Below are 19747 nucleotides of genomic sequence, written 5' to 3' on the forward strand. Positions count from 1 at the left end.
CTAAAATTTAATTATAATCTACAGAATGATACCAAACTTATTAGACATAAATTCAAGAAAAAGTAGTTCAATAAAAGTTTGAATGTGAGTCAACAAATGAGATGACATGGCCTTTCACCTGTGACCTGTATCGAAAGGGTTAAGTAAAGTGTGAGAAAAAGTGTAGTGATGTTATGATTATGAAAAGAAGACTATCATGTCAACCCTGAAGTGCTTTGATGAGCTTTCAAAGGAATGTTACAAATGCGACTATTTTTTTTTGTGTAATATGATAAGAATAAACTGGAAAACAAGAATTTTATATATAAAGAGTGTAGAAAGGTATTGTTTAAAAAATTTAGATTAAAAGGGAAATTATAATGGGCATTTATAAAATAAAATAAAGATATGATATGAAAACTAATGAAAATGTTAAGCAGAAAAACTAAAGGAATAAAAAAACAAATATGGAAAATTATCATTAATAGATAATAAGTATTAAGGTAGATCAGGGTTAAGAAGTAAGGAACTTTCACCACAACTCAATAGCTAATTCTTCAAACCATTGTTTTTCATAAAAGCAAAAGAACAAATTAACAAAAGTACCCATATCCAGTGACAAGAAGAGTTTTAAGTTAATGTAGCAAAAGTACCTGTCCCTAGTGGCAGGAAAAGTTGAAGTTGACCTATCAATTTAAATTATTTCCTAGACTTTTAAAAGGTTAATTGGGTTGCACTCATGGTTCCACTCGAAGCCAAAGATCTGAGCTAATTGTACTGCCCACATTGAAAAGTAATTGTTGAGCATTTCAGTCATGCTAAGAGCTGCTGAACAATAACATACGGTAAATCTTCATTTTTATTCTTTAAATTAAGTCACATTTTGAAATGTGTATGATAGTGTGGTTAATTCCTAACAATTTATTGTTGAATATCCTACTTGCGAAATAAAATTTGTTATCAACATTATTTGTGCTTGTTCTCCCATAATTTCAAAAGTGAATTTTAAGCTTTGCCTGTGTGCAAAGCTTTTCAAATGCAGCACGAGAAGCAGCCACCATAAATGTGAAACAGATAAACCCTCGGGCAGACACCACAGTTTACAGTACATATAAGATGGTGCTAACCCACATAATCACATGAATTTGATCATATATTGATATTAAATAAAAAAATGAGATCCCTTAGTAGCAAATCCTAGTTACTTCTGAAATACATATTTTAGAAATACCTCCATTCTGAGATAGTAGTTAACTGTTAATATTAAAGTCTTAAAGGAATATTAATTTCCAAAGAATCTACCTCAAAATGTACACAGTAAACATCCTTACCAAACAGTTTTTAAGAATATTTAGCAACAGTTTCACCTTCCAATGCTCAATACTCCTGTCTTGGTTTGATCCTTCTTACCATACTTCTTTCCCTCTCCTGTTTATTCCTAAGACTGAGGCACTCCACTGTGCCCTAGGGAATTTTTTCAGGTGATTTTTGTTCCCTTTACTTCTTTGCCCACAAGTTTTTGGGGGTATTCCCAATTTGATATAATTACGGGCTGAGGCTGTTCATCATCAATCCAAACTGAAACCTCCACCACTGTACCTCAACTTAGTCCCCACTTTCCTTTCTTTTCATTTCTACTTTCCTTTTCAACCTGGCACCTGACTCGTTGAGCTTTCCAGTCGAGTTGGGTCCTGTGTGGGATTGTCTGTCGTGGTTTGAGCACCTTTGTTCACACTTCTGTCCACAAAGGAGTTACTCTGCTTTTTTCCCATAAACTCTCTCTTCAATTATCTTCCTCTCCTCATTCTGTTTCCTCCTCCATCTAATCCCATCTATCTACAATGTCTCAAGGAGGTGATATTCATCAACACTTCCAAATTTTTTCTCACTCCCACTCAATATTCCTGGAAGGGATTTTCACCTCCTTTCTCAGTTCAGCCTTCTTCCATCTTCTTGTGAGCTACTAGACACCAGGATTCGTACCTATCCTACTTATACTGCATGAGAGATTTTTTGCGTATGGGGACCATGGCTACACTGGAACTGCTTATCTCTTTGGACACACACACACACACACACACACATATTCACCTTCTCCATTGGTCCTTGCATGCCAAGTAGAACCACTCACTGTAATCTTGACAAAAATGTTTCATCTGTCCTCTCCTCTACTCCAGGATTTGTATTGGTGGCTGGCTAATTCAATATCATCATCAGTGTTCCATTACCTGTACCCAAATTAGACCCATACCTGTTCACTGATGCTTCCCATGATGAGTCCTCTCACCATATGAATGCATTCGAACTTCTGGTAATTTGTTGGGCATGCTCATGGTTCTTACCCCTCCTCAAGGATCATTTCTTTATGTTCAATTCCAAGAACTCCATGGTTTTCTTATATCACCTGCCAAGGGAGAACTTGATCCAGGACCCTTTGCCTTCAAACCCTGGCCCTTCTTTATTGTGCCAATTCTCGATGAGTTAATCTCATTCCATTTCCAATATAATATGTTATGCTGAAAAGTAAATAATTATAACTAGTGGGCATTATTGATACATCATAAGTACAAAAAATAAAAGTTAAAACCTCTCATTGCTTAAAATACAAAACCAGTATAAGGCAGATGTTAATTCTTGTTTCTTAGCTGTTATGTAAATTTGTACGAATGTGGAAATAAAAATTAAATATGATTTGATTTTCTTTGTTTCAGTGTTTTATGTAAATCTCTTCTTTTCAAATTTCGGGATCTGTATTCCCTGTCATTGCAGCTTCTTCATCAAAGGAAGGAAGAATGGATAAATCAGGTATGTACATTACAACTTTGCTTGTTATTCTTAGGTAATAGCAGGCTTTCACATAGATATGATTTGTAGTATATAAAATATATTAAACTTTCTTTTACTTTAAATAAGTGTGGAGTACTTGCAAGAAACTCTCCAGCTAACCATCTAGAGGATTGTAAGTTTGTTGAGGACTGATATCATCATCCTTAAAGTTTATTGGCTATATAGCTTAATTTTTGGATTTTAAATTAGGGTGATGGTTACTTTGCTATTGATTTGCTTATTGTCTAGAAATGCCATAAGGTTGATGATCAATTTTCTTATTAGTAGAAACCTATTCTGCTCACAATCAATTGGCTGGCTACTAGAAACTTCTGTAGCAGTGAAGAACATCAAATATTGTTGTGTTTATTTGGTTAATTATCAGGAACTTGTATCAAACTGATGATTATTTTGCTCATTAACTCTTTGTATATAGGCTTAGTCATTTCAACCAAACTTTTAACCAACATGTAACCATGAAACTGTACATATTATAATGTTTAATGTAGAAAGCATATCTTCATAAAATTTGGCAAAATTTTAGTAAACATTACAACTCTTTTGTACACAAAAAAGTTAGATTTTTTAAATAAGCATTTTTACTAAAGATTTGTTTGTGAATTTATGGAGTAACAGTCTGACTCAAACTCTGACTAGTATGAGTGCAAAGTGGTTTTCATGTAAACATTAAATCTACCTTTTTTTCACTTTACAATTTTTGAATGTCAAATGCATAACCTATGGAATTTCCTAAATGAGTGTTAAAATATTTTTTAAGTAAAACTCCATATTTTGTCTGTTATTTTCTATAACCTAACTGTGTATAAGTTTTGCTAACCTTATAACCACCAAAATAAAATAAAAGATAAATCAAAAGTACTCTTTTTCTTTCTAGAATAACTGCAGGTTGTAATAAAAAATAAGTTATTTATCCTAAACAGCCCCAAGCTCATAACAAGTTACATTTGTTTTATGCAGTTTTATTGTTTTAAAACTCTTTGAATGTTGTAAGCATGCGTAACAAAGCTATAAACACCTGGTGAACAAATAACTAGAGCTACAGTAAAACAAAATGCTGAATTATGTAATGCATGTGCAGCTTGCATGCATACTTGCTGAGAAGTTTTCATTCTAACCTAATAATATTCTGAGTTTCACATTGTACTCACTCTAATAACAATAAATGAGAAATATACATGGGAAAACAAGAAATTTAGTACTTACTTGTGGATCTTGTACTTTATTGCAGTCAGTCTGTGTAAAGTTAACACTGTTGTTAGTACTTTACTAAATTAAATTAGGAGCACAAAATAATAACATGCACAAAGAATATCATATCCTATAACTATTATAATTTAAATGGCTTTCTAACTAAGCTATAATTGCATTAAAATATATATATCCCTTACTTGGTCAAGGTGAACTCGGCAATATCAACTTTGAATCTCTAGCCTGAATAATTCAACAGCAGTATTGAATATGAACTAGCCTATTACATAATTCAATAAATTAAAATATCCTCATTCTGTCAGTTATAAACAATGCTTTAGCAGGTGTTGGAGAGAATTACAAATATTTTTTGAAAGATAGTATGTGATAGAAGAATGTAGACTATGGGTTAGCCTTTCTGGTGTGTATATATATATAAATCAAAATAATTAGAGGCCTTAAAATAAGAATTCCACAAAAGTATAATATCTGTAGTTTCATTTTAAAGTAAATATTTGAGAACATCCAATATTCACCTTTATTGTGCTAAATATTTAGATTCTACAATCTTTTGGAGTGTATTGGGTTGTATCTTCAGTATCAGAATGTACTGTGTGACAGTAGTATCAACTTTATTTGCATGAGAATGGACTGATAGCAGTTGCAAAGAGTACTGATAATCTTTGCATAATCCCCTATAAAAGAAATGTGTAGGTTGGTAAAGAGAAACTTTTCCCACTTCAGATTTTGAAGGAAAACAATTCTTCAAAATATACTGACATACTAAAACTCAAATACACCATCATTCATGCAAAATTATATGGTGTCTAATTTTGCAGAACAAATTAGAGAACCTTGACTTTAAATCTACAGTAGATAATGTAGGCAATACAGTTACTTACAGGGACATATTGGAGATAGTGTTTGGACAGCTGTCTACTCTGCTGAGACAAGTAGCCTTGGTATTTTGCCATAAATGTTTAATATTTATATTGGCTTCTTCATAACTGTTCAGTGTTAATTCATTGTCCAAAAATGAGGAATTGAAAAGAATTATTCAGTACCTAAGTTACACATTTAAAGTTAACAGCTATGGTAGTCCCAACATTCACTAATTGAAAATGAACATCTTTTTTACAAAATGCAAAATTCTGAGTGGTCTCAAAAAAAAAAAAAAAAATTCAAAGACACTGTTATGGTTTTGATTAATTTGCCAAGTTAAAACCGTAAAGTAACAATTGTACATAATTAAATCTGTCACATAACCAATACATATCTTTTAGGAAATTATCCTGACATATACAAAATTTTTATTATGAAAATGACATCTGAAACTTCCAATATGATAAATAACCTTCACTCGCATATAACTTTCCTGATTCAGTGCTGCCTTCTATATGCAAACTTTTCCACTTGCCACTAGCCTTGAGGTTACCATCCAAACTTGTGTGTTTCTACATGATACCACTGCATTTATTCATGCAAATGAGCATGTGATAACCTTCTACCATCAGGAGTGCGACACATCCTCCAAGCACAGCTGACTCTCTCTATACTGATTGTTCAATCATCACTTCTCAATTTGGCACTTGTGTCTAAAAATGTCTTTTTATTGCTCATGAGCCTTTGTGATAATAGTGTTTGTTGTGGAAGTATCTCCAAAAATGCCAAATATTTTGGAAATCTTAAATTTGGATTTTAGTTTTCAGACATTTCTGCACCTCCAAATTTTGTGGCCTTTTCTTTCCACATTGTGAATTCACAAGTGATAGTAACTTTCACTTTATGTGGTGTAGAACAAAAAATGTTATTCATGCTAGACAAACAACGAAATTAAAATGGTGTCAGGTTCCTTTGTCTATTTAGGAAGTGATGGCTATCATTACAATGGAACATGGAGTCTTTCATGTGACCTGGACCTTCTTCTGAACCTTTGATAGTCTTTTCCTACCATTTATCTTTGCCCCATCTTTTACCAATTCTTTCATGGATCTACCTAGGCCATTTTGTAATTTCTGGACATGGTCTCTCAGGTATATTACCTTTTTTTCTCTTTCTCTTGTTTCATATGATTCTTCTCCTTCATTTCTTAATTCATTCCCTGCTTCTGACGTTTTTTTTTTACTTCCTCCTTCAAGTATTCAACTCCTTATTGAACAATTTATATCTAAACTTTGCTCTGGTGCAGGCATGCCCTGTCCTTCTTGCCTGGTTGCTGCATATGGCTTGGCTTAACATCAGGCTGTAATCCCTTTCTTTGACTCTCATACTTTGGGATCTCTTCGTCAGGCTTGGAAGTCAAATACTCTATTTTCTATTCAACTTTCCCATGTCCAAATTTCATTCCTTCTCTTAGCCTCACTACCATGTTGCATTATTTTCCTCTCCTTCCCTTCTTTTTTGGAAATAATCCACTATGCCTCTGTGGCATTGTTGGTGGATACTTATTCACTATCTTTTTTACATTGACTTATTCTTTTTCCTCAACCTTGCCCTTTCGGACTTGATTGGTTTGTTGCTGAGATTTATTGAAGAGAGATGCCCTACTTGCTCAGGTACCATTGGCTCCCTCTTATCTTAGGTATCTTTGTCTGACTTGCTTCCTCTGCCCAGATCTTTTTGGTGGAGGACCTTGTTTTCTGGAGTCACAGGTTGCAGCCAAACATCTACATTCTTTCTTGTCTCTCCATAGCTCCTTCCTTTCCTATTATACCATTATAGTCTACCATCCTTCTAAATTTTCTCCTTTACCTGTCTCTTCCTTCCATTTCTTTGCCTCCATCCATTCTTTCTCCTTGCATAGTTTTTGGCACCAACAATCTTCTTGGTGACTATCTTATAGGCTTGAAGCCAGTATGGACCTGTGTGGCTTAGATTGCTGATCTTGGAAATCCATTTGTGGCCAACCGTTACATGCTATAAGTTTTATAGGAGAGCCTAACTCTTTGTTTTTCCATGGGAACAAGTGGCAGTTTTAGATATGTTGGCCAGGGATGCTATTGAATATGTTTCTCATCTTTCTCCAGGATTTCACTCCATCCCACCAAGACACCTACAAACATACTCTTCTCCTTTTTTGGAATGCAACTTGTTTTGGTTGGTGGGTCAGGCTGGAGAGGTCTCATTTCATGTCCAATTAGTATCTGGTTCACTTGGGTATGTTCTTCATTTCCCTTCTCAATTTTGTTGGCTGGCCATGGTGAATTTGGTTTCCACAGCTCTATCCTCTACTTCTACCTGCATGGAAGGTTCTCTCTCTCTTTTGGGGGACTTTGGCTTCCATAGTATGCCTTATTCCCTTGGTTCTTGCTCATGTGCATCTTTTACAGTGGACTCTGCACAATCTTAAGTTAGTATTGGAGTAGCATTGCAACTTCGTAAAAGGTAACATCCCTGAAATATGGACTGATATCTGTAGCTTATCCTCACCAAGTCCTTTGAAGGGGGAATTTCATCTTAAAGACTATCCAATAATTGGCAAGATCCCAGAGAGATCTTCCCTATCTGATTGAACCACTGCTACCCTTATCATTTTGTGGTTATTACAGAGGAAAAGAAACTTGGATAATTCCTACTGAATTTACAGATTATACATGGGAAGGCTTGAGGCTAGTCAGAACATCTTGGCAGTAGTAGCTTTAGATCTGAAAGATGTCTACAATAGATTCTATTGGCACATTCTTGTTGACAAAATGTAAATAGGTCGTAGCTGCACCAACTACCAATAGATGCACAAATGAAGTATGGAAGTTGGCAATCAGACTGGGTCATCATTGATAGTGGTCTGCTTTGATTGTCCAACCATATGCCATGTAATAAGCTACACTGATGACATTCTGGCAAAATTGAAATCAAAAGCAAGATCCAACCATCTCTTAGCAGAGTGAGAAAATGAGTTCAGTGATACAGGAATGGTCATAAATCCTGTTAAAACCACTCAACCATTAAACATGCTGATGAGGACAAACCATCATCATTCTTTTTGGGCAGTGCTATCCCTCTAAATGAAAAAATGAAGTATCTGAGCGCTAACCTTTAACAGACAACTTGATTTCACCAACCACATTAACACCATAATAACCAGATCTACCATAGACATCAATGCACTGAAATTTGCTGCATGAAATAGAGCTTAGAAACATCACCTGTTTATGCTCTACCAAAGTATCATCTGCTTTATCCTGGATTATACACTACCAATTATCAGTATTAGTGCTATGCAACCAGATGACATTGAAAAGATTAAAAATATGTTTAAGACTGGTCATTGAATGTACTAAGGTCTATTACATCTTGCAGGCCTCAGAAGTATCTTGGAGCACCAACAGAACTTACAAGCAAAATTCTTCACTAGGGCCTTGCAGTGTAAAGACCATGAATTCCAACATCAAGCTTCTGTCTTTTTTTTTTTAGCTGGGACATTCCAATTTCACAGTAACTCCATAGACACCAAACAAGCAAACAAGGGATTTACCGATAGACACTTTAGAAGACAATTATGAATGGTGCCATATAGCCACCACTAAGGTAATTGATCACTACAGTATGTGAGGTGCCTTAATGTGAAAGATATAGCTGCTGCCACTGGTGTCTGTGGTAATCAGCCTAGACAGAAAATATAGCTATAAAGCAGGGGCTCAAGCAGATAAAATCAAGTTAGCACCTATGTAAAAATACTGTAGTGAAAGAGTTGCTTGGGAATATATATTCTCACAGAACAATAGCATTCTATATAAGGCTGGTGGATTACTCAAGGAACACAAGGATAAAAGTGGAAACCATAAAGCCAGCTTTCCTCTTGAATTGCAATGAACCAAAAATAGAGGGTGCCACCAATATTATACTTGCAACTGACTCGTGGACAGTACTGCATAAAATTCAGAATGGTTGATCCCCAGATGGATGGCAGAAAGCATAGTCATCTACATTATAAGACCATCATCTGGATGTATATATATCAGGCCATGCAGGGATACTGCTAAACGAGTAAACTGACAAGCTAACAAGAGAAGCATCTGTATTAAATCCTGTAAAATTCTACTGGTTAAATATTGACCTCTTCTACACTATTAAGGTGGAAACAAATCACCATATGATGTAGCTAGCAAAAGCAAAAGATGGAGAACTAGTGAGATAGCATACAACCAGAAGGCCACAGTTTACATTAATAAAGGAATGCTCTTTTATCTCCTGCAAGGCAGCTGTTTTCACATGAAACCTTTGACTGAACATAAATTATAAAGTATGAATTAGTACTTTTTAGCCCTGTTTTATTCATAGTTTATTTTAAAGTTTTATTATTCTGACAATTTCATTATGTTCAAGACATCAATATTTAGGTTGGGGGTGCTTTTTGATTTTCTATGGTTTCTTTACAATTTCAATAAGTTGATCGTTAAGGCTGTAAAATTAATATTGAAACACTTGTTAATGTTTCTGCTTGTTATTTGTGTCACAATTACTTTCTGAATAATATTTTTATATTTTAGAGTGATGATGAAAAATTACCAGATGATTTGTGGACATTTTTAGGACCTGATTTACAGCCTATAATTCATTCCTTAACAGGGTATGTTAAGTTTTTTTTTAATGCTTTATTTACATACATTACCTTCATGGCTTTCTAAATTTTGATTTCTGTTGTAATTTAAATAATTTTAGGACACACTTCTTAAATTTTGAAAATGTTTATGGATGTTTTACTGAAGAGCAATGTTTTGTTAATTTTATGAGTAATATAATCTTCTTACTTACCCTCAAATTAGTGATGTTAATTGCACAATTGATAATACTTTTGATTCAAGATTTTCTGTGTGATTCATATGTAGTTAGTGACTCTGTAACCAACAAAATCATGGGCCCATTAGAATTTTGATGCATAAGTAATTTAAAAAGATATGTTTAAAAAAAGCTGCGGGAGATGGCAGGGATAATTCTAGGATTAATATGCAAAGATAATTTTATATCCTTTTAATCTTGCCCCATACCTCCTCTACCAGTGTTATTCACTTTTAGCCTGGATTATGCACTACCAATGAATATTATGAGTGATATGCAGCTAGATAGGTTTGCATAAATAAACCTGGTCATGAGATGTACTTCAACCACTGCTACCTAAGCTCTATTACATCAAATTGGCCATTTGTCACCTTCATAGAGCTCCAATAGAGTTTACAAGCAAAAAAAAAACAAAAAAAATGTTAAGACTCAAATAATATGTTATATCTTTTCTAGAAGTTTGAGCTAGTTAGAGATCTTGATTTTTTTTCCAACAAATAGACATGATTTTATCTTGCCTCCTATCCTACAACTCTTCACATATATTCTGCATTCTGTATTTTTTCTAGGTTATATAGTCACATTTTCACATGATTACTGCCCTTATTCACATAATCATAGGTCAGTCATCTTTTGTTATGTTACAGCCTCTTACTATCTTTTACTTGAAGTGGAGAATACATGGGCACATTTTTTCTCTTGGAACTTTATGCTTGCAAATCTCTGATTTTGTTTGTACTGTGAGTTATCTTTAATTTATTTTGCTTTTCTTTTTGCGTTGTTCTCTGTTTCTAATGTGTGTGTTGTTGTTTTTTTTCAGTTACAAACATTTTCATGTCACTAATGAAGAGGTTGCACATTCTCTTTCTGCAAATGAAACTAATCATGTAACTTTCCCACTATGAAGGTTTTATTGAACATTTTTTTGTCTGATGTTTAACACTTTATTGACACCTGGCTTTATTATTCTTGCTTTATTCTCTTAGTTAGTGCCTACTTTTCATGTTTCTCACTGTCCTTTAGCCTACCTGTGTTGTTGAGGAGATTGGTTCTAAGAAAAGTAGTGATGCTCTTGGATTTTGACCCACTTTTGGTGGGTAACAAAAATTTTGGTTTATGGTGAATTAAGACTAGAATGTGTTATTGTGTCTTTACCCCTTTTCCATTTCAGGCAACATAGGTTGCTATCTGGTTGTCCAAGTTTCTCTTCTTTGCCAGCTAATTTGCTATAGTCTGAACTTTTTCAAAAGTATTAGATGAATTTCAGGGAATTTCTCTAATTATGTTTGCCTATCCTTCATTATTTTCATTGTCTTATTGCTTCATATTCAATATTCTTTTTTCTCAAAGCAGCTTCTTGCCTTAGCTCATGATTGTAATGCTTCTCACAGTTTCTTTTTCCATTTTTACATTGATGTTTTCTCATTTCCACCAAAGTTTATCATTTTTCCTGCATTTCATTTCTTTGATATAGATTATAGCAAAGGTATTAGATTTCTTGCTTACTTTTGATTATTTACATCTTGTTGCATTGCCTTTCTGTAACTTGTTTCTCGGGCTGTGGCTTTGTCTTTTTGGTCATACTATTTGTGAGATGCTCGGTCAAGTAATAATTACTTTTGAGTGTTTATTTTACCTCCTTGCTTCTTTTTCATTAATTATATTCTTACTGGTGTTTCTAATGAAATGGAGACTGTAACTGGCTCTCTTCAGTATATGATCTAAATGCTGAAAGCTGATGAAATATTGGAAAACCAACAGGCCTCAAAATTGTTATAGAAACAACTGAAAATATTTTTTTCCATGTTCCTCTGAACTTGTCCATTGCAGTTTGAAACCAGAGGTGTTTAAAAATAACATTTAAGATCTATCTTTTGTGTCCCACGAGTCACTATTCAATAAAATGTTTCTTCCAAACCAGAACTTATCAGTTTGGCCGGAAGATGAAATACAAAATATTTTATAAAATGCTATTTATTTATGCAGTATAATGCTTTAAAAGTTACAGTTTAAATGTGAAAAGTTTCCAAAATATTGGAAACCAACAAGCCTAAAAATCTGTTATTTAAAAAAAAAAAGCTAACTGTAGATGTACTTTTTTTGTTATTTCAGTATGTTTCTGTCATGAGCATGTTGAGGGTACTGCATTGTTCAAGTTTTTCATTTGCCCCTTGTGCTTATGGTCCCCATAATCCTCTTTCTTCTACTTCTGTATGTCTTTCAGAATGGGCATCATTCTGTGCTCATGTCAGGAGGTTTTAGTGAGTTACATTCAAAATTTAATTAAACTACTTTCTTATCATGGTATATAAATTAACTTGGCATAAAAACATAGCTAATAAATCAAATTTATTATTATATAACTTTAAAGTTCTTAATTTTGTAAGGCAATATTAAAAAATACAATCCTGAATTTCCCCTAGTATGAGAATTGTGGCATTCGTTCTCAAGGTATCCCCTGTTCTCTAATTTATTTGCCACCTCTCCAAGAAGTATGAAATTTAATGTAAATTATTCATTATACTATTGTCATTGCTCAGGCTTTATTTTATAGCTTTATTTGGTTACAGATCCATCAAATAGAATATCATACCTCACTTACCACTAACGTGTCACATCCTCTTTCAGAAATATCTAATAGTTATCTTTGACATTTAATACTATATTATTTATAACCAATAGAAAGCCAAGGTTTTAATCTATCAAATGACATATTTTATTACGTTGTTTTCTGTATGGAGAATTGTCTATTTCGCTTCCAGTGTGTCTGCTTCTGTTTTTTGCATATTATTATTGTGTTCTTTGGTGAATTATTTAACTAAATAAAAAAAAATAATTAGTGCAGTAGTACCATTAGCATAAAAAAGTAGAGTTAATTGTCATCAGCAGTCAACAGCAAAAAAAACAAAACAAGACCCATGTAAATTCTTTATTTATTATTATAAAAGTAACTAAAAAGAGGGATTGAGGAAGTTTAAGGCCTGAATTAAAGTTTTTATTCTCTCCTTTTTTTTTCCTAAGTGTAGTGAATATTGTCATCTGATTATGGATCTGTCTAGTTTTCTGTGAGTTCTTTCTCAATTGTAGACTCATCTAGTGATCTACAGATCTGTTTATTATATGATGTGTAATTCTAAGAATTCATGAATGAAAGCAAATAACCTGTCAACCACACTACATCTGCTATATCCATTGTCAATGAAACCTTTTGCCCAATTCCAGGCCACATCAGGCCAGCTACAGTGGCATTTGAGTTGCTATTTATTGTATCAAAATGTATGAACAACAGCTGTTATAGTGTGAACTAGATTAAGTTGAAGTGTAATTTTCTCTAAGTTATTTAACATTCATAATTAAGGTAAGGATTGATAACTCTATTATATAACCACTTGAACACTGGTTACTTATAATTATTTATTTTTACTTTTACTAACTTTATTGTCATTCAGAAGAACTGGTGAATCAGCAAACTAGTTCCCATGTTACCAGAGGAGGTCAAGCAACCACAGCATCAATGGGAAAGGACCACATTAATAATTCTAAGAATTCATGAGCAAAAGTAAACAATGTCAGCCACATTATATCTGTTACATCTAGTGCCATTCAGGCCTTTTATCTAATACCAGGGCTAATCATGCTAGTTGTGATATGACAGACACAGTAAGGGTTTAAAGTTAAAATGCTTATCCTTCTTATCAGAAACTTGAAAGATTCACTTTCCTGGCAGACTTTTATTTGTTCACAGATACGTATGTGTGGCTCTTGGGGGAGGTTTTTAATGGGTGAGTTTCTGACTTGTTTACAGTCCAGAAGATTTGCCTTAGATTTCTGGTTGTTTTAAGAAGTTTCATCCTTCTTCATTTTTACGTTGTATAATTGTTGCTTATATCAACAAAATCTATAGTATACACACACTCAAGTCCATTATTAGAGGATCATGAAACTGCTGCTTTGAGTAGGATGTAACTCAATCTCTTCATGAGGTTGCCATCCAAGAGTTTTGAATAACATGGAGGACCATTGTTTGTATTCTCTCATGGTTGTGCCCATAGAGTGTTCTTTTCATTTTTCAACATCTTTGTCTTGTGTTCAACTCCCTTTTGATAGACATACTTGTGAAAGCATGGAATCACAAGTCATTTCTTTTCTGGTCTTTGGTTTTGGATCTTGTCACTTGAATAATGGGTGTTCCCCAACGACTTCTTTATGTGAATTCTCTCATTCAGGATCCTTGTACTTATGTTGAACATGAAACTTTCACACCCTTTTGTTTGTTGTTTAGGCATTGCAGGATTAACTTCCTGGAATATGTTTTCTCTTTTATGTTCTACACCAATGATGGAGATATATTTACATTTCTGCATATGAAGCATCATTTACTAATCTGGAATACCGCATCTGCTTCGTGCTTTGATGCTTGTTCATTTTGTTTTTCTTTGTTTTTATGCTCTCTTGTTTCATATTTGTGTGTTGTTGTTTTTCTTGCTGGCCTCTGCAAGACATTGTTACTGTAATTTTGCTTGAAGCAACTGAAACTGTACTTATGTATTTATAGTTTTTAACATTGATGTTCTTACAAAAATTCTATTTTTGAAAAGTGGAATAATTTTTTAACCAAAACTAGCTTTTTTTTTATTATATTTACATTCTTTGTTACATATTTAAATTAATTGCATGTTTTATATATATAAAATAGTTTATCAGCTCCTGATAAGAAAAACTTGAAATTCCTTGAAAAGATGTTTAAAGGAGAGCATGAAAGTCCTGATGATGTTTATGAAGAAGATACAAAGAAAGGACTAAGTGATGGAAATAATAATGTGGAAGAAGATTTTGGAGGTTAGGTTTTATTTTCAGAGCCATTTATATAGCATATTTTAGTGTCCGGAAAATAAAAAATTAGATTTCTTCAATTTATGTCATAAAATAAATACTTAAACTTGTTCATTGCAGATTTTTGTTTTTCACATTCCTCTTAATTTGTTTATTGCAGCTCAAAATCAGAGGGGGTGCATTATGATTGGTGGTGGGTGGTGATGACTAGCTGCCTTCCCTCTAGTCTTACACTGCTAAATTAGGGATGGCTAGCACAGATAGCCCCCATGTAGCTTTGCGCGAAATTAAAAACAAACAAACAAAATCAGAGATGTGTTTTGAGATGAAATGGACAAATTCAGAGGAGTGTAGAAAAAAAAAACCAACTGCGGTTAACTTACTTTTATAACAGTTTTTATGCCTATTGATTTTTCCAATATTTTGCCAGCTTTTTGTGGCAGTTAAATTAATTTTAAAGTAAACATTTTACTGCCATTGTTAAAATCAAGTTATGATTTATTAAGTGTAACAGTTTAATAAAGAATGCTTGATAATCAAAAGAGCAATTTAGTATTAGGTTACAAGAAAAAAAGTTGATTTATATTTTAGCTTTAAGGTTTAAGAATATTTATTCTTTCCTTAGATTTGTTTTAGTTTTCAAAGTGGAACATTTGAAATAAAATTTAAGAAATTAATTAATGACTTTTAACTTTACTTTTGATTTTATGGTGTGTTTTTTTTGGTAACCAAAAAAATTTTATTATTGTATAGTTTCTTTTTTTATTAAATTAAAGGTGTATCATTAGTATTTTGTAATAATGAAAAAAAAAAGCCCTTAAAATCTGGAATTATAAATAACTGAAGTTTTGGTTGAAGTTATTTACATTATTAGGTGGAAATGGTTCAGTTACAAAAGAATTGAAATAGTATTTATGTCAGAACAGGAAACATATCATACATAGTATGTGCAGAATGGTCTTAGTTTAATTAAAACTCCTCCAAAGACATGCTGAATATTAAAATGTAAATTTAATACGGTTAATGATCTTGCATATCTCAGTATGAGAAATTATATGAACAATCAAGCATAGGTAAATGTATTTTGTTATTTATATTTATTCATTAAAAACATGTTGAAGTTTTTTAATGTTTTGACTTTGGATTAATAACTGGTTGCATGGTAACAATATATTGAAGAGGTAACTGATCATTTTGATAAAGTATAACAATTCAAGTTGTAATTTATAATTTTGAATGTTTACATTCCCAAATGTTTCAAGTTTACAAATATAAAGTTATATTAGCCCTATATGCAGTAAATGGCTTTTTTTTTTGATAGAATGTTTAAATATAAATTCAGTATAAAATACTATACAATTTTCAGAATGATTTATCTTATCAATATGGAAAAGCTGGTGTCAAGAAGTTATTCCTTTTTTTACAAACTTTTTTATATAGAACCATTATCCAGACAACAGTTCAGTAATCCTTTAGTCCAGAAAATTGTCCAGAAGAAAAAAACGGATAGTAGCCAGGTGTGTCAGTTATTTTTATTTGATTATCAAGACATAAATTTCTATTTAGTTTAATGTTGTCATGTTGAAAATATATTGAGCTAATTTCTTCTGAAGTCCCTTTTATAAATATTTTTGATGCCTTAGTCTAAAGTAAACAATTTGATATCTTTACCTTATGGTAATTTTTGTTGATAATCTATGGAAAATGACATTTCTGTAGTAGGTTGATGAGTTTTTGGAATTAAGCGAAGTTTATCCAGAGAATTCTACAGACCAACAGTTGTTTTTATATATCTTAGATATATTTTTATGCAGTCATCTATTTAGTCAGGCAAATTATCTTTACTTTTAATTTAGGGTTTAATCTAAATTACAACCAGGATGGCCAAGAATAGAGTGCATATGTAGAGGTCTTAGTTATAGACTTATATTTTGGATTGCGTGACTTAATCACAGCAACAAGAAGTTACATTCAACTGGGAATTATGTAGTTTCGTGTACTTTTAAAAGTGATTTCCATCAGGCTCTAAATAACAGTTTTTATTTTGTTTCCAGTGTTTTAATAGGTACCCTATGGATAAGCTATTTGTTAGGGTTAAGACATTTAAATCTTTATCTCGAGTCTGGAGGAAGCTTAGTAACTGTAAATGCATGAAGACTGGATGCTTTGCTTTGTATTTGAATGAGGATCAAACACGTAGAGGACGAAAAGTTATAGGCCATACAAAGAAAAGAATCCATCAGTTGAAACAGAACAAAAAAACTGATGAAATCACCAGAGTAATTCAACTAGCTTCTTCAAAACTGCAAAAAATTATTTGTTTAGCTTTAAAAAAAGATTAATGTTTGAATGAAATAATCTTCTTTGGATTCTGTATGACTATGTATGTTCTTAAAAGTTGTGAAATTGAACACAGTTCCATGTAAACTCTTAGAGTACTTTTTTTGAAATTATTGTATTTAGCTCATTATTTCTGTCAAAAACTATAAATTATACCATTAATTGCAATGCCATATAGAACAAGAACAAAAACTATAGCTTATAGTACAGTGGAAGCTAAACATGACACTATCATTAAAAGAAACTTCAGAAAATGTACAGGTTCTATTATTCTAAGTAATGTTGGTTAACATTTCTAAACAATATATGCTAATAAATTTTCGCCTATTGTTTGTCTGTTATTGAAATTTTATTTTTTAACCTATTTACTTCATAATTCTAAATTTGAAAAAATGTATTGGATTTATAGTAATTCTTTTTCCTCGCTATCTTTGTGAAATTGAAAACAATCTAATACACCAGCATACTCAAAAAATATAAATGAACAATTCTTAGTTCCCTTCAGTTAAAACTTTACACATACTACTGTAAATATTACTAACTTTCAACCAGTATGTGTTCCCTTTTGCCCATGCTTGTCATTATTATTATGCATACTTGTACGTACTGTTCAAGAACTATTATTTTTCTTATTTACTTTAATATTTTTTATTTTACTGTCACTGTGTGGTAAATTCAAATCTTCATCATCAAGGCTGTTATCTGGAGTGTGTGTGTGTATGTTTTAGTCTTTCAGATTCCTCTCTGTATCTCAGTATCAACTTCACATCTTTATCATCAGTTCTCTTGCAGTTCTTGTCTTCTCTCACTACTTTTGTTTCTTCTATCACCCACAGATGGCTCATAATGCTAAAGGTCAGGTTTCAGTACCTGCAATAAGCAGGACACCGATAACCCATTGTGTACCTTTGTGCCTAACAACTAACAAAATTTCCTCTAACGTTTTTTTTTCTATATATTCAAACCTTCAATACCACTAATTTTCTTCGTCATTTTCATTTCTTTTTTTCTGTTTTATTTTCACTGTACATCATATACACTGTCTCAGATATTTTATATACAGTATTTTCAAGTTGCAGAAGAGGTTAATATTATTCATTTATTATCAACCTTGTCACATTCATTCAAGAAGATACTAGTATTTTAATAAAGGACTTCAGCATTATGTAATAATGTTTGGTAACTCATAATTTCTTATAGTATGTGCTCTCTTTAGTTTAATAATTTTGTTATTCTTCTTACTCTAATAAATACTCCAACAGAAAAATTTTATTTTTATATATGTTAAAGAGTATATAAATATACAGTGCTACTATAATAATGTGAACTAATTTTATAAGCCAAAATTTAATTTGAACACAAGTCTGTATTACCCCTTAAAATGGGTTTAACCCCACTGCATGGGTGAAAAAGTTTCTATAAATTAGATGTTGTAATATGTAACTCTTGTCTAAGGAAGAGGATTAGTTCAATTTTTCAACATCTGGTTTACCAAAAGATGGTAACTACATGAAGAATATCTGCATGAAAATTTAGAAAAATTACCTGAATACGTCTAAATAAACATACATTAATATAATTAATGTAATCACATAGATATTGTTTGAAATGAAAATTCTACATAAAATTACTTCTGAAGTCGCATTCGTATTTATTCCTTATTAATAATTTCTATATTTTAAGCTTGCCCTATATCTTTGACATAAGATAGCTCATTTTTTCTGTAACTGTATAACTGATAATTTTTTCCACCATTCTCAACTAACATTTTTTTTACTGATAAATAATATAGTACACATACTTATTCATGTTCTAACATTTCTTATGATACTGAAATATACAGTTTCATAATATAAATAATTATTATCCATCAGTACAAAATGTATATTTTTTTTCAAGGCTTGTTAACTTAAGACATTAAATCATTCTAAGCCTACATTCCAGAGCTATGGGCATGAAATCAGAACGTGCTAGCAAAACATGAAGAAAGCGTTCAGTTGAAAGATGAATTTTGGTTACTTAAATCTATGGTAGATACCTAAAGAAATGGTAGACCCATGTTGGCTTAGTGAAGAAAAGTGATTAATAAGGGTGAGCATAAAAATGTTTCAAACTTGAGTTGATTTCAGTTATCAAACTATTTACAATCATGTTTTCAGTTTCAAGCAAATTTCATTACAAAAAAAAATCACTTTGAAAGACACTTGAAAAACCTCGATTATGATTTCAGTTTGAAACTAAATGTATTAAACATGTGTCAAAGAATTGAATAATCTAAGAATATTTCAAACTGAACTTACATAACATCACAATGATAAAAGTCTAGAATATCATAACATACATTTAAACAGTTTCTTTCACTTTTTATGAAAATAAGGAACAGTTCTGTGTACTTCTTTTGCTCATCACGAGTGATGAGTCATGAGAATTTAGTCATCGTATTTGTTATTAACTTGTGGGCCTACGATGATGTATTTCAATACTTTCTACTCTTCGTTATAAGTAAAAATAGTGTTACGTCTCCGTTTGTTAATTGATTTTCCGTAACTTCGTTCCGACGAAACTTTAGCGACACAAGTCCTCACTTAATAAAAGTGGTTTATTCTTTCTGAATATAACTTTACCGATACACTTATTTTCAACAGTCGTTCTTTCACAACGTTTTAACAACGAACGTTAACTTTAACAATACTTCCTGACTGCAGTTCAATTACTCACTACCTACACACATATTATTGTCCCGTCACGTTGTCACCCTCTTATATATATATATATATATATA

The 19747-nt window shown here is 32.2% G+C and overlaps 1 protein-coding gene across 1 annotated transcript in view; it reads left to right on the forward strand.

Moving 5' to 3' along the window:
• LOC106464247 overlaps positions 1-18135 on the forward strand; it is a 41167-nt gene extending 23032 nt beyond the window's left edge. The window contains exons 6-10 of the mRNA XM_022391963.1: positions 2691-2784; positions 9504-9583; positions 14489-14631; positions 16066-16142; positions 16680-18135. Of these exons, the coding sequence (XP_022247671.1) occupies positions 2691-2784; positions 9504-9583; positions 14489-14631; positions 16066-16142; positions 16680-16967 (682 nt within the window). The 3' untranslated portion in view covers positions 16968-18135. The remainder of the gene's footprint in view (positions 1-2690; positions 2785-9503; positions 9584-14488; positions 14632-16065; positions 16143-16679) is intronic.
• The last annotated feature ends 1612 nt before the right edge of the window (positions 18136-19747 follow it).

Source organism: Limulus polyphemus, unplaced genomic scaffold (genome assembly GCF_000517525.1).
Source record: "Limulus polyphemus unplaced genomic scaffold, Limulus_polyphemus-2.1.2 Scaffold1598, whole genome shotgun sequence".
Taxonomy (NCBI): Eukaryota; Metazoa; Arthropoda; class Merostomata; order Xiphosura; family Limulidae; genus Limulus; species Limulus polyphemus.